This window comes from Stegodyphus dumicola, chromosome 9, assembly GCF_044657685.1.
Source record: "Stegodyphus dumicola isolate Sdum_Otavi_A_Nest chromosome 9, ASM4465768v1".
Lineage (NCBI taxonomy): Eukaryota > Metazoa > Arthropoda > Arachnida > Araneae > Eresidae > Stegodyphus > Stegodyphus dumicola.
The window spans coordinates 78,170,338-78,185,463 of NC_140776.1; the positions used below are offsets into that span (position 1 = coordinate 78,170,338).

A 15,126-nucleotide genomic window follows, 5' to 3' on the forward strand; every position below is an offset into this window, starting at 1 on the left:
GTGCCGCAATCAAATACATGTATTTGACATTTTGCAATTTTTTATCTTGTATTTAATACACAATGACAATTTTTTTTCCTTAATAATGTCTATTTTAAATGTTTTTATATATTTCACTGTTGTGTGTGTGATTGTAAGTGTGTCAGCATTTGAATTTTTTCGGCACTTCCTTGACAACTCGGAACTCTTTGGTGTGCCACAAAATTCCAGAAAGATTTTTTCTGCGTCGCAGGTGAGAAAAGGTTGCGGAGCACTGATTTATCTCAAAAATTGAGAAACGCAGGAGTTAGGCACCAGTGTGCTCCGGCACAGATTAGCTGTGGTTAATGAGGCAAAATGTATGAACAATTATTCTTTTCAAAAATAAATAACTGAAAGATTTTGAATTTCCTTATATTTATATCTCAAACTAAGCAACGATAAATTAAAAAAATTGACATTTTTATTCACCATTCATATTGTACAAGTTTTCACATCCATCATCTTCATACATATTTAAATCAAACAATACTGTCTTAATAGCACACAAAGCTTGGCAGGTATATTCCATTTAAAAGAAAAATTAATACAATTCTCTCTTACAAACAGCAATGCCATTATCTTTCTTTCATGATTCTATTTGACTAGTCATCATATCAAAATACATTTGTCATTATACTTCTCTCAGTTTTGGATAACTAATGCTGTGATGTTAAATAGTTTATACTTTGTGAAATTTCTGGAAACTAGTAGATTGTCAGGCACATCTTGTAGACCAATATGCAAAACAAGAAAAAAAATATTCCTTTGCTTATAAGATTGCTTATTTATTATACATCCCATATAAACTTTCCTTTTTTGTAAGTATCAGGAATATCATCACAGTATACCATCATCCTTCTAGAAAAAAATCATATATTTCTCTCAGGATCTTTTTTAGTAAGGATAAAAGACACTTGGGATGGGAAGTGTGAAAAATTCTCACCATATATGTTATTCTCTACTATAAAATTATTAGTTGTTACTCAAACATGAACTACATTTAGCAAAATCTGCAGTTTATGATATAACTTTGAATATTATTACCGTTTCTTTATTTTATACTTTAAGTTCATATTTAAGTAAAGTATTTTGTAATTTCATTATTGTAGCGTCTTAAAAAATAGAGAATGTAAAACTTAAATTTCCTTTAAAAGTTTTCATGCATGAGTAAATAATTATTTATTTATTTATTTTTGTGTGTGTGTGTGTGGCAATTTTTTTTTTTTTTTTAAGCAGATGTCTAAAAGAAAAAGATATAATTAATTTCAAAAACTACAGTGAAAATTGTGCAAAATTTGTGAAGCTCGGATAGACTGTATTTTTCTAATATTCTAAGAAACCTATATTTTTGGCCCCAATGAAATTGAAAATATATCTATTTTAAAAATTGAATTTCTAGTTAACTATATAATTATTTAAGAAGTTTTAATGTAAAAGTGTCTTGAGAAATAGAGATTAGATATACAGGAATAATGTGTACATATATATACTCATTCAAACTGTTTTTATATTCTAAAAATTGGAAAATTGATTATTTCACTTTGATATATTTGAAGTGAAACAATAAATTGCAGCAATGCAGTTTTACAATTCAAGCAAAACCATGCTGATTAAAAGTAATGTTGTCTGAGAAATTACTATTTGATGATACTGCATTAATAATCAAATTTCTGTTGCATTTCTTTTGTACCACATAATTTACTCCTTTTACAGGCTGCATAACATATTACCAATTAAATGCCTTTGACAAAAACAAGAGAAAGTTTTATAAGTAGTATCGCCTGTTTATCTTTTGACGTTTTTTTCTTTCACATGTTTGTCCGTAGCACTCACCATATAAATCATTTAATTTCATTACTTTGCTACATTTGACTTTCAAATGATATTTCTATTTTTGATTTAAACATGATTAACTTTGATTCATGTCATGATAATATCCATGAAACTTTCATACATATTCTTGATGGAATTCAAAATGAAATCTACAACACACACACATCATTTGCTTAGTTGTTTCTTGCAGGCATTCATTATACAATTATGTTCTCTGAATGTTAAACACATCAACAACACACTGAAAAATTCTCTGCAACAAAAAGTATTGAACTAGAAACTGAAGAAAGCTGATGTCATTGAGCTCGGTAAGGGAAAATCTTGATATGAGTTACAAATATTACATTTTCTTTCTTTACAACATCTGTGTGAATAATAAGCAGTTAAATTACAGAAATTCACATTGCCTAATATGTCTGTACACAACCTGTACATTATTGGGCTTGTGTATTTTAGCAAATCATCATAAAATACCTCATTATTGGGCTTAAAGTAGTTGTATGAAGAAGCACATGAAATAGTATTGCCATCGTAGCCATTGCTTTTAAAGAAGCATGATCTTGTTTCCCTGCAACTGTTTGCAGATGAATAATTTTTGCAACAGCACAACTTTTCTGCAACATCATCTAAAGTTTTTACATTTACACATGCAATTTCTGCTGTTCACTATTGTGCATAACACTACTGGATATACTGTGTATATTCTCTACTTATATTTGATTTGTAGATTAAGATTTCCTGTGCATTTTGAATTTTTTCTTTAGGTTAACAGTTGTGCTGGTTGTGTTCTGACATATATGGAATAATTGAAAGGTTTAACTATACGAAGTGTTGTTGAGACACATATGCCTATTTTTTTACAGTGTTGTGCGTGTTGGAGGATTTAGCTCAGATTTCTTTTCATGAAATGCACTTTTCTCACACTTTAGCTTGAAGAAGTTGCTACAGCAGGCTTATCATCCAAATTAGACTTAACTGGAGAATTTTTCAAATCAGATTTGCGACCTAAAAGGTAATATGTCATCAGATTACCTTTACCTTTAACTGCAACCATACCACGTTGTTCAAAAACATAATCAAATTCCTCAAGGATTCGTGCTGTTTCTTCCACAACCTGAAATATCAGATGATCATACCTTTAGTTAAAGTACACTTAATTATTTGTATTTTTTCAAAATAGATATAGAATGCATATTCTTAATTAGCTTAAGAACTGAACTCATATTTAGAAGCTTTAAACATTTCTACACATCTGGGATTTGTTTCATATCAAGATTTTATAACACCTTCTAATTAAAGCAAAAAGTTAAAAACCTATTTCTACTCAGGGTTCTTAAATACATCTTTGTTCTATATCATAGGTAACATACACAGCATATAGCCGGCAACTGAAAAGAATGATACTAAAATTATCAGGTACTCTGGCAAATAAAAATTCTAAGTAGAAACAACATGCATCTATGTTATGTAAAATATGACAAAAATGATGTAGGCACAAGTCTAGCTTAGAAAAAGACTCCTGTAATATGATTAAAATTCTTCCCAAAGTGGGTATGTATGTACAATCCAGTAAATACTTATGTGAAAGTGAAAATATTTGCCGAATTATATTACTGTACATTTAATGTAAGCTCAATTACAACTTTGAAAGCTTTTATTTGAGGAAATTTATTTGATGCTCACATTTTACATTAGTTATAAAGTATTCAGATAACAATAATTAAATAGTTTAAATAATTAAAATGTATTTAATTATCGCTGAACAATAAATAAATTTTATAAAACATAAATAGAAAATGAACTTGTAAGAAATAATCATTTAAAATTGTCATTAGCATCAAATAATATAAAATATGTATGTTTTTATATTGTACCTGAATGCATCCAGCTTTTCCAGTGCTTTCCATTCTAGATGCTACATTAACAGTATTACCCCACATATCATAGTGAGGTTTACGAGCTCCAATCACTCCAGCTGTGATAGGACCTTGATTGATACCTGAAAGAAATACCCATTTTTAATTTCTGCGAGGTTTTTCAAAAGAAGTGCATAAAATAACAGAAACAATATGAAATGCATGAACAATGAGTAGTCAGCTGATCTGTAGAGGTGCCATCAGACTCTGATTGCATGATATTACCAAACAACATAACAGACATTTTTATATCCAGAGAGTTAAGTCAAGGACAAAATTGCCGTCTTTTTATTTCTTTCTATTTCTGTTGCTCATAGGTAATACTAAAATAAATTTTAAAGCAGAAAAAATTGAGCGAGTTCTAAAATACATTACGAATATAATGCACAAAACGTGGTAGCAACTGACTGCCATGCCATCAGCCATATTTTTATGAAAATAAAGCATCTTGCGATATCAATGAATGTAACGGAGAACTGTACTGTCTAAGGATGTACGTAAGACCAAAAATGCAAAAATGCTTGATAAACTACTCGACATTGAAAATGCAACACCAAGAAGCAGTGGTCAGAAATTTATGCAAATTTTAGAGTAGACCACGTCACTGAGTTATGCGAATGATGTGAAATGCGAAGCTCTCCGACGCACGTGAAGTAAGATATAAGAGAAGGAACGACGTGCAGAATGGGCAATATTCGTGTCGCTAATTTCTGCCAGACGAATTATCGAAGAAAGTTCGTTTTTGTTCCGGAGGATAAGTGTAATAGGAGAGAATGCCAGGCCGCCGTCAACGAAGGCACTTCCAGCAGATACACGATTTTACGAGGGGTATGATGATCGGACTGAGAAGGGCGGGTTGGTCCTTACGTCAAATCGCAGCTGAAACCCACATGGATGCGAGCACGGTGCATCGGCTATGGCGAACATGGTTGGAACAAGGAGGGTTGCAGGTGCAGCCAGAGTGACGTCAGCACACACGGATAGATGCATCCGCCGACAAGCTGTAGCGGTCCCGCAAGTCACTTGCACCGCGATTCTGCAGCATGTGCAAGATACCCTTGATGTTTCCGTGTCGACCAGAACTATTTCCCGTCGATTGGTTGAACGTGGCCTTCACTCACGGCGTTCGTTAAGAAGACTGCCATTGACCCCACAGCATAGACGGCAACTGGAATGGTGCCGGACTGAATTGATGTGGATGACAGAATGGCGAAACGTCGTGTTCTCAGATGAGTCACGCTTCTGTTTATCCAGTGACAGTTGCCGCATACGTGTGCGGCGTCGACGTTGAGACAGATCTAATCCGGCAGTAACTGTGGAACGCCCCAACGCGAGACAACGTGACATAATGGTTTGGGGCGCTGTTGCCTACGATTCCAGGTCACCTCTAGTTCGTATTCAGGGCATTATGACGGCTCAACGCTATTTGGATAATGTACTGCGGCCGGTGGCAATTCCCTACCTTCAGGGGCTGCCTAATGCAATTTTTCAGCAGGATAACGCCCGACCACACATTGCTCGCATCTGCCAACATGCTCTGCAAGGTATACAGATGCTTCCCTGGCCACCGCACTCTCTGGACCTGTAACCAATCGAACATGTGTGGGATGTGATAGGACGCCGTTTGCAGACTCTGCCCCTTCCTCGTTCAGAAGACGAACTGTGGCAAATGATTGAAAGGGAATGGAGAGCCATTCCTCAGGACACCATCCGCACTCTTATTGCATCCGCACTCCTAGACGTGTTTCTTCGTGCATCGCTGTCCGCGGTGGTCCTACATCCTACTGAGCCGACGCCGTTTTCGCTCTGTATTCTTACCATCATTTTGAAATAAAGATCACTTATTTCTGCTTGCTGTCTCTGTTTTTTTTTCCAAATTTCATCATTTTCTGACCACTCCTTCTTGGTGTTGCATTTTCAATGTCAAGCAGTGTATATTCAATTGATAAATAAGACAGGTTCTTGAGGAACGTATAGTCAAAATTTGTATTGACAAATAGCAATACAATGGCAGTATACTATTAATCCGAGTAAAATTGTTAAAATGAGAAGTATATTTTAATTAATAGTTGTTTAATAATTTAATGTTAATGCTTCATATACATTAAACTTATAACAAGAATTTGATAGCACGTCTGATTTAAACAAAAGCAGCATATAAACTGTAATAAATAAATAATTATATTACCCATCCTTAGCAAGAAATTGTTGAAGCTTTCTTTATTAATATTAGCCAATGTTTCTTTGAGTGTGAGCGCAAATTCTGTCAACTGAGCAAGGTGAGCCCATTTTACTTTGACTGGTGCGTTCGGCTGCAATAGTGAATAATAAATGTATACGTATGAAGGTGAATATTAAAAAAAAATTGAAATTACAAATTTATATAAGTAACAGTAATATCGGAAAAGAAAAAAAAACTTTTTTTGCTTATAAATAACTATTAATAATTACTATTTTTTTAGTTTCGTTATTTGCAATTTTTTCCTTATATATATATATATATATATATATATATTTGTAATAATAAAATTCCATAGTCAAAAATACACTTGAAATTCTAACTGTATGTTCTTTTCATTTTTAATGGCGACGATCTCTTATTTGAAAGTACGTGGAATTAAATCCACAGCCCCGTAGTCCAGTTGTTTTTCCCGCCTTTTCTACACGTACAGTTATAGAATGTTCTGGAAATATTTAAAGCGAACTGAATTGGCTGACGTCATTTCTTTGAAGCTCCGCCTTTCCAAAGGCTATAAAAGGACTCGCAAAGGAATATCGGGGGCTTTTTTTTAATGTAATGATGCAGTAAACTTCATACAAAAAGTTATTAGTATTTTTTTTATTTACTTTTATTTTTTATTACTTTATGTACCTTTTATATCTCCGGATATCTGATTTTGTAACTTCTATTTCTCCTGAATAATAATAAATGGATCCTGTTTTTTAAACTTATCGTCTGATAATTTAAGCTACGACTACATCTATATTTCTTCAACGATCTATTTATTCTGGAAAAAGCTGATACATCACATATATTATATATTACCAAATATTTAGTGTACTCACATCGTAATTATCGTCTGTTAATCCACTCGCTGCCATGTACGTGGAACCAATTGTTTTGATTTTGATGATAGCTTTAAATCTTTCTTGATCTAAAAGCTAAAATAAAGCAAAAGTTTTATGTTCATTAAGAACGGGAAAAAGCATTAGATTAACAATATTTTGTTGATATACATGAACTGTTCATAATCTAACAATAAAAAACATCAATAGATTGAAATGAATTGCTAGTTCTTTTGTTATGCATCAATAAACAGAAGATATACAAATTTAAGCATTTGCTACGCATTAGAGACACTTAGCAATTAATATGGTGATCTACTTTTCGGTAAAATTACGGTTCGTTAATACCTAGTAACTGATTATATAAGTTTTAGATTATTTATCATCAGTAATTGAAAAGCCCACAGCAGCAGCTCTATTAATTCAAGTTGACAATCTCTTAACATTCTGTTCTAGCATATCCAGCAGATGTTCAACTGAGTCGGAAGGGTGCGAAGGCAAAGCAAACAGGCTTCTTTGTCGTGTTCTTTCATTCTCTTAAAAGCTTTACAAGATCGACGGGAAGAGGCGGTGTTGTATTGAAGATGGTATCCAGGTAGGCTTTCTTTGGCAGAGGAAGATAGTCGTTTAATAAGTGCCATAGGTTTCATCATTCATATTTAAAGATTTATTGCCAGTGTTCCTTAGCCCATGTTTGTTGGTCATTCTTTGTGCTTCGACTCTCGTCAGTAAAATCGACTTGATGTAAGAACATTGCGTACGGAATACATTGTCTGGCCAAAACTCACCAGATACCCAATGCCTTTACCCACATAGCACAAAAACATCCTTGGGATATCCCGAGGATGTTGCTCGCGGGATATGCGCACATCCTCAGGACATCCCGGAATATCCCGTGAACCTCCTAAACACCTCCTCCCGAGTGCTTAATGTCACATCCCGGGATATCCTCAGGACATCCTAACTAAGTCTCATTGACAGCGTGCGGGATGTTATTAGGATATGAATTCCTACTTACTACATCCTCAGGACATCCCGGGATATCCCACTAACCTCCTAAACACAGCCCATTATATCCTAAAAACATCCTATCTATATCCCATCGACAGCGTATGGGATGTTATTAGGATTTAAAGTCCTACTTACTACATCCTCAGGACATCCCGTAATAACCCAGTTTCCTCCTAAACTAATCCTCCCGAGTGCTTAATGTCACATCCCAGTATATCCTTAGGACATCCTATCTAGGTCCCACCGACAGCATATGGGATGTTATCAGGATTTGAAACACTAGTTACAATATCCCTTTAACCTCTTAAATACATACTCTCAACTGCTTAATGTTACATCCCAGTATATCCCCAGAAATCTTCTTTATATTCCAGTGAAAGTGTGTGAAGGTGCTGTGATAACCTGAAACTTGTTTATTTTCCACAGACAGTCTCAGGTCCTCCATCTGTGGTTACTATGGAAAAATAAGAAATTTTAAGAATATTTATACAATTTATTTTCTAATTTGAATTTCAATTTATTTAATAATTTGTAAATATATCTAAAACTGAGCAAGAGACTTGAAATGAATTATTAATACAAAATATTATAAGAGAAAATTTTGCTTTAAAATATTAAAAATCTTTCGATCATTTTTAACCATTCAATAGCCCAAGACTGAATTCTTCGATATATTCATAAGTAAATTATTCTACAAATTCAGTTAATTTGTATTCAAAATTCAATAATAAAATTAAGCATTTAATAACCTTTAAGTAGGGGACCAGATGTGTGTAAATTTTGAAATTCTGAACTTAAGTCGGTTACGTTGATTGAATCATTATTCATGGCTACAGTATGATTAAACAGTTCATGAGTTCGTCTTGCTATTTGCTGTAATGGAGCGGAAGATTTTCTAATCAATTTTTTTTTATAGAAGATATATAGCTTTCAAATTTAAATGCACTGTAATTATCTAACGGCCCAAACATTTTTACATCTTCGCAAATATGCAGTAGGCCGTGAACATTATGAGCAATATACTGTTTTTCATAATAAAGCCCAAAATTTACTACGAAGAGTTTTAAAAGAGACTGTGCGTATTCATCAATTGCCATCTGATTCTGTATTTTGCATAAGAGTCTAATCGAAATATGAAGTAGTAAAAAATGATCATGTAGCTTTTTGTTAAATTAAAAAAATAATAATAATAAATAAGTGGGCTAGTGTACAGTAAAAATTGACGGTATTCTGTAGCTTTCCAGTGTTTCAATTCTTTTAGAGTTGGTTCCTTGGTTTCCTTGCAAATTCAATTGGTACATAAGGCTTTAAAAACTGGTCATTTAAAAAAAATTAGTTCAACATTTTTATTAGGTAATCGTGCTTGTAAGGTGCCTCCGCCTATCCTAATAGTAATCATTTTTTGTACTACTCCTAAGCACACAAGGGACATAAAGTCTAACGGAATATTTATTAGTCCTACATTTGGAATATTCCTTAAAATGGGACAATCGTTTTGGTAATCGTCATCAGTCAGTTCTTCTTGAGACATAAAAGTTCATATTTCGAATCACAGTTTGAAATGGAACTTAAAGAATATTTGCTAGCGCGAAAATTCGACACAGTCCTTTTTCATAATTAAATACTACTTCATCTTCTGACGAATCCGATAATATACGTTGATTTATTCTGCTGTAAATCCGTCTTTTAGATATCTGAGATAATTTTTTTTAGTTCTGATCATTTTTGTAGAATAAAGGAAACATTTAGAAACTTACTTTTCACACTCTGTCAATGTAACGCTTGCAAGCGTCAGCAAGTCAGTTCGTAACTGAAAGAGAATTTGGAACGACGGCTATTAACGTTTAGCAGAATAGCTGAATTCTGGAAATCTGAAAGTAAGTGCGTGTACTTTCCACTTTGTGGGGTTCTTCAAGGATATCACCATTACGGAGCAATTGAAACCGTTGCCGTTCTGCGTACTTTGTTGTGAAGGGATGTTTCCCTTGTAGGGGGATACAAAAGAAGGGAAGGTTTGACACATAAATCTGCCACGTTAACAAAAGAGAAATCTTCTTGGGGCATCGGCTACAGAAAAAGTGCTCAGAGGTGTTACATTCTGAGCGGAGCTCGGTTTCTCAAAAGCAAAGAAAATTTGAGAAGCAGTTTTACGGACAATGATAATGATGGAAACGAAACTTTAAGATTTTCAACTTCAATTGTTATTTATAGTATAAAATAAGTGCTGAGTTTAAAGAACGCGTTTAATTTAAAAATTAAATCATTTTAATTTAAAGTTTGAACATCTATTTAATCCGTTATCTAATTTTGAGTTTTCATAACAACATTTAACTTTGTGTTATATACCTTGAAGAAACGTGTTTACTGCATTTTCTGGATGTTACAAATAAATTAATTAAGCAGCAATTATTGTTAAATTATGAGGAGTCATGTAGCATTGTCGGCATAACGTATAAGACTGCAGAGCGCTGGATATATTTTTTTCGCGCTTTGTTTAGCAAAGACCGAATATTTGTATGGTTAAAGAGGTAGCAAAGTGAGGTTTGAGGAGAGTAAGAACTTAATGTTAGTTCTTCCCATTCTCAAACCTTATTTTCCTATTACAGAGAGGTAAAAAATAAGTTACTTCTTACCTCAGTCGCTTTGAAAGACTAATTCTCATTATTAAAGAACTTACCAGAAAATGAACGAAGAAACTGCAATGAATTTTTTAGCCCAATAAAATTATTCTTCTGTTTATAAATTCAAATTAAAGGAGGTTAAACCTCGTACAGACTAGTTTTTAACTGCGTCTGTAAACTAAAATTTCGTTTGTTCAAAAAAAAAAAAAAAAAAAAAATATTGTTACTTATTACTGCACAGCACTAAACATCATTCATTACTAATATAATAGTGTAACAGATCAAAAAGTAATTTTTTCTTTTGCAGTTTCAAAGTATGGTTATTTCTATGCTAAGAACTATCGATGAATTTAATAGAATACTTTTCTAACTTGATATTTCTGATTAGTGCCTCAGAGACGGGTAAGTGATTATAGTGACCGATTGCCGTACAGAAGGGCTCAAGTTCGAATGCCATATAAGGCATGGATGCACATCATGCCCATCTGTTCATAGGATAAATGTCTTTGTAAAAGATTTTCTGAGTTAACCTGTAACGTAAATAATATTTGTGTTCAAAGATATTAGAAAAGTATCTAAAATAATGTTTACAAAATATATTATGTAGCAATTAGAATTTAATAATAAACACACTTTCAATATGAAACTCAAAACGGATGAAAACACGTGCCTATAATTTGTAAGAAAGTACTCTGATCAATAGGCACTGTGAAACAACAACAAAAATTTGAAATATTATTCCTTAATACTTACAGCCAAAATATACGAAAACCAGTGTAAGCATAACAATTAAATTTTCATATGCAGAATAGGTAATCCATAGAGTAAGATTTCGATTCTTATAACATGACTTGTATGTGGTACAAGGTTACTTTAATATTTTCAGATATGAGCTTCCATAAAAAGTAAGTACCGAAGATATCTGAGAAACAACATCCTCAGGAGATCTTTATATATCCCGGGACATTACGACTTGAACAGGACATCCTTAAGATGTTGATTTACGAACTCCTCAGGATATCTGAAAATCAACATCCTGAGGAGATCTTCATATATCCCGGGACATTGAGACTTGAATAGGATATCCTCAGGATGTTGACTTAAGAAGTCCTCAGGATATCTGAGAATCAACATCCTTAGGATATCCTAACTGCTTCCCGGGACATTGCGACTTAAATAAAATATCCTGAGGATGTCTTGTGTTATGGGGGTAGAGGTTCGAATCCCACGAACGGGCTGGCTGCAAGGACATTTTCGTGGTTTTCTCCGTGTATACGAGCCAATTTCCTTTAGAAAGTCTTCCAGGAGAGCAATCCCTCTCCCTAGGCATATAGCCCTCGAGTGCTTTGCCGTAATCATTTTTTGAAGTGTTAAGAATAAAAAAAAATGTAAGTCAGATCTACGATTAAAATGTAAGATAATAATTAAATAAATTATTTTCAGCCGAAATATGTTTAACATTATTACAAATGAAAAAAAAGTGTGCTTACAGCATCATAATCCGAGATGACTTCATTCAGGAAGCGAAGACATTCCAGTCCTTGGTTGTTGACAGAGTCCTCGGTATAAAAGTCTGAGAAATTAGGCATTGCGGCAAACAAAACACCAACAGCTTCATAACTCTTGCTATAGAGTTCCTAAAATCAAATTTTCGGAACAACAATCATTAGAATTGTACTAATTACATATAAAGACATAATAAGACTTTTCTGTAAGGTATAAACTTTCACTGAACGTGGGCCGCTGCGATTGGACGTTAAGACCATTCCATTTGCACATAATGGAGTGTATATAAATCACTGCTATATCTTCACAGAGCAGAAATAGAACCTAAAAATATATTGAAAGAAATTTTTCGTCTACAGCTGATGATTACATATTGGAATGATATATACCAGACCTGCAGTAGGGGGTCGCCAAAAATTTTAACAAATTTGATATTTCTTTAACTTATTATAATAATTTTACAATTACCACATACTTTTACGTAATGTATCTGAAAATAGATAAAGATAAGACAATCCAGACAAAGGAGAAACGAAAACGTTTTGAAGCACTTTTTTTTATAATAGAAACGTTAATTTTCCTTTGAACATTAAAGTGTGCAATAGTATATTAAAATACAAATGAAGAAACTGATAGTTTCACTCACGCGTGTGTTGGATTTATGCAATGCTTCCACAAAATGTTCGTAAATATAATAGGGTCCTCACACCAAAAAGTTTAAGAAACCCTAATATATACAATAAAAGGATAAAAATTAAGAGATAATTTAGTTGATTTCTTAGCACACTACGTATAATAGCTAATAGCCTTAATTTTGAAATTTCTAAACTCTTATTCATATATATGTATATACAGAGTTCTTCAAACAAACGTGTACAAATTTTTAATGAAAGAAATTCTTTATTGTGCATAAGTACCGAACTTAATTATAGGTTAATATAATTTTATATATCATAGGTTAACAGTGGCATAACTAGAGCTCTTGAGCCCCTATGCAAAGAAATTTTTTGGGTCTCCCAATAAATTTACAGTAATCCCCCCCCAAAAAAAATCGAGGTTCCCAGGAACCAACATTTTGATGATGATTTTTATCAGATCTGGATTTATAGTTAAAAAATATGATATGAACACCACATCACTTCTTCATACAGCCTATTAAATTATACATATTTTTTGCTGCACTTCATTTAAACTTATTTCCACGAATTATTCTAATTTAATCAACCGATTTCTCAAGACAAGTTGACATCCAAACTTGTATTGAAAAATTTGAATTAAATATCCTGGTCAGTTTTTGTCGCACGGGAGAATTTATTTTTTTCATAATGAATATAAAGCTTTCCCACATATAAGTATAGGACCCGAGAGACCTCATGAAAAGTTAAATTTCGTTATTTGTCGAAAACTATGTTTTTATCACATTTTTTTTATCATTTAAAACATGCACGTACATGCGAATGTACAGATGTTAGGAAAAAATCCCTTTTGAATACGTTTTAAAACCCTTTTTGGAACAGAGTCCTTTATTCTGTCCATACGTACAGACGTCATGGGGAAAGGATTCATCCAATTGAATTCGGGAATGGTCAAAATGAATGTTTCCTTTGAAAATATGATATCCGAAAATTTTCGCGATTACAATACTTTCTTTACTTCGCACAAAGAAGTAAAAAAGGGAACTTTTAATTTCATCCAAAAGCTCTGTTTTCAAACAACTACTTAAACAATCAATAACTCATTTTGTGTTCAAATACTTAACCGTGCCTCGGACATTTTTATAACCTCATTCATCACACTGTCATATTCTGTCGATAATTCGGCATCAGATAAAATATTACTTATGTATGTATCTGAGGTACTTTCTCTGCGTCCGCAAAAAATTATTGTTATTTATTTATTTATTTATTTTTTTTGTAATATTAAAGTTATCTTGGTTTAGTTTCTCTAAAACTAATTAATTGATTTAACCTTTTATAGGCTTTTCCAATATTTGATCAATATAATTATTTGCTTCTCAGTTTTTCTTTTCAATACAGCTTTCGATATGATGAGAACTTCCCTCGCACTTTTTTATTCTTAAAAATAATATTTGCCAGTGCTGTATTCCTGTCGACCATACCATGTCCTTATTTGAAATTAACCAACATGGTTCGCAGTAGTCTTTGTCAAGTTCAAGTGAACAACAAAGCCAACATCTATCTATCTTTAAACTTAGATATTGATAATTGCATAATAAACAGAAGAAAACGATCTGCAATCTTAATTTTTTGGAAAGTCGGTATCTTCTGGTTTACAAAGGCCAAAATTTAAAATAAATCTCTTCTAATCCTTTGTAAAAATTTCTGGATAATGACAAAATTTAAACGGATGTCTTTCACTTTTCTCTAAAAGCGGCTGGAACATTTGCTGACCTTTCGTCACCATTTATGACTATAAATGGAATATTTTCTGATAGTTCGTCTTCTTCAGTCATTTCAATCGAAATATTTTCTGGTACCTTTTTAATTCTGAAAATTGCATTTGAACTGTCTGATGCTGCTTTTAAATATTCGCTAATTTCTGATGGCTGTTCCTTTGAGGTCAAAGTTCATGCTTAATATTCTTCTTGACCAGAATGCAAATACTGATCAGCAGTTTTGTCTTTCTAAAGTGTTGCATAATTCTTTTTTCGTCTTTCTTTTATTGCGGCTCATTTAAAGGTTTCTTCTCCATATTGTTAGATTTTTTTTTTTTTTAGTGTTTCAGTTTATAAATAAAAATGCATATAAGTAGAGTAAATCATTTAATTCATCATTTAATGAATAAAAAGAAAATTTTAATAATATCGTTCAATATTTTATGCCTATCGAAAACAGTATATTCTGTATCATTTCTTAAGATGATAAACAAATTATTTCACATTTTTCTTTACGTTCATTTCCGACCTAAACATTAGTTTTAATATTTTACTCTTAATATTCCATTACCTATCATCTGTACGATTTAAAATTAAGGCAGCCTCATTAATATATCAAATTTCCACCAGTGACCGAATGATTAAGACTACTGAACGTTACTAGTTCATCCTAGATAAGAAACCTAGAGAACAGTCTAATTGCGTAAACGTTTTTGTTGGTTTTGCTATGTGTAAGTAAATACGAGTTATTTTCTCA

General features: G+C 32.7%; 1 protein-coding gene across 4 annotated transcripts in view; it reads right to left on the reverse strand.

Annotated features, from left to right (window-relative positions):
* Positions 1-424: 424 nt before the first annotated feature.
* Positions 425-15,126, reverse strand: part of LOC118187632 (adenylate cyclase type 3-like) — a 476,146-nt gene continuing 461,444 nt past the window's right edge. For all 4 annotated transcript variants that reach the window (XM_085823652.1, XM_085823651.1, XM_085823654.1 and 1 more), the window contains 5 exons: positions 11,959-12,105; positions 6,837-6,932; positions 5,959-6,082; positions 3,729-3,853; positions 425-2,968 (listed from right to left, as the gene is read on the reverse strand). In XM_085823652.1, coding sequence (XP_085679778.1) covers positions 2,780-2,968; positions 3,729-3,853; positions 5,959-6,082; positions 6,837-6,932; positions 11,959-12,105 — 681 coding nt within the window. In that variant the 3' untranslated portion in view covers positions 425-2,779. The remainder of the gene's footprint in view (positions 2,969-3,728; positions 3,854-5,958; positions 6,083-6,836; positions 6,933-11,958; positions 12,106-15,126) is intronic.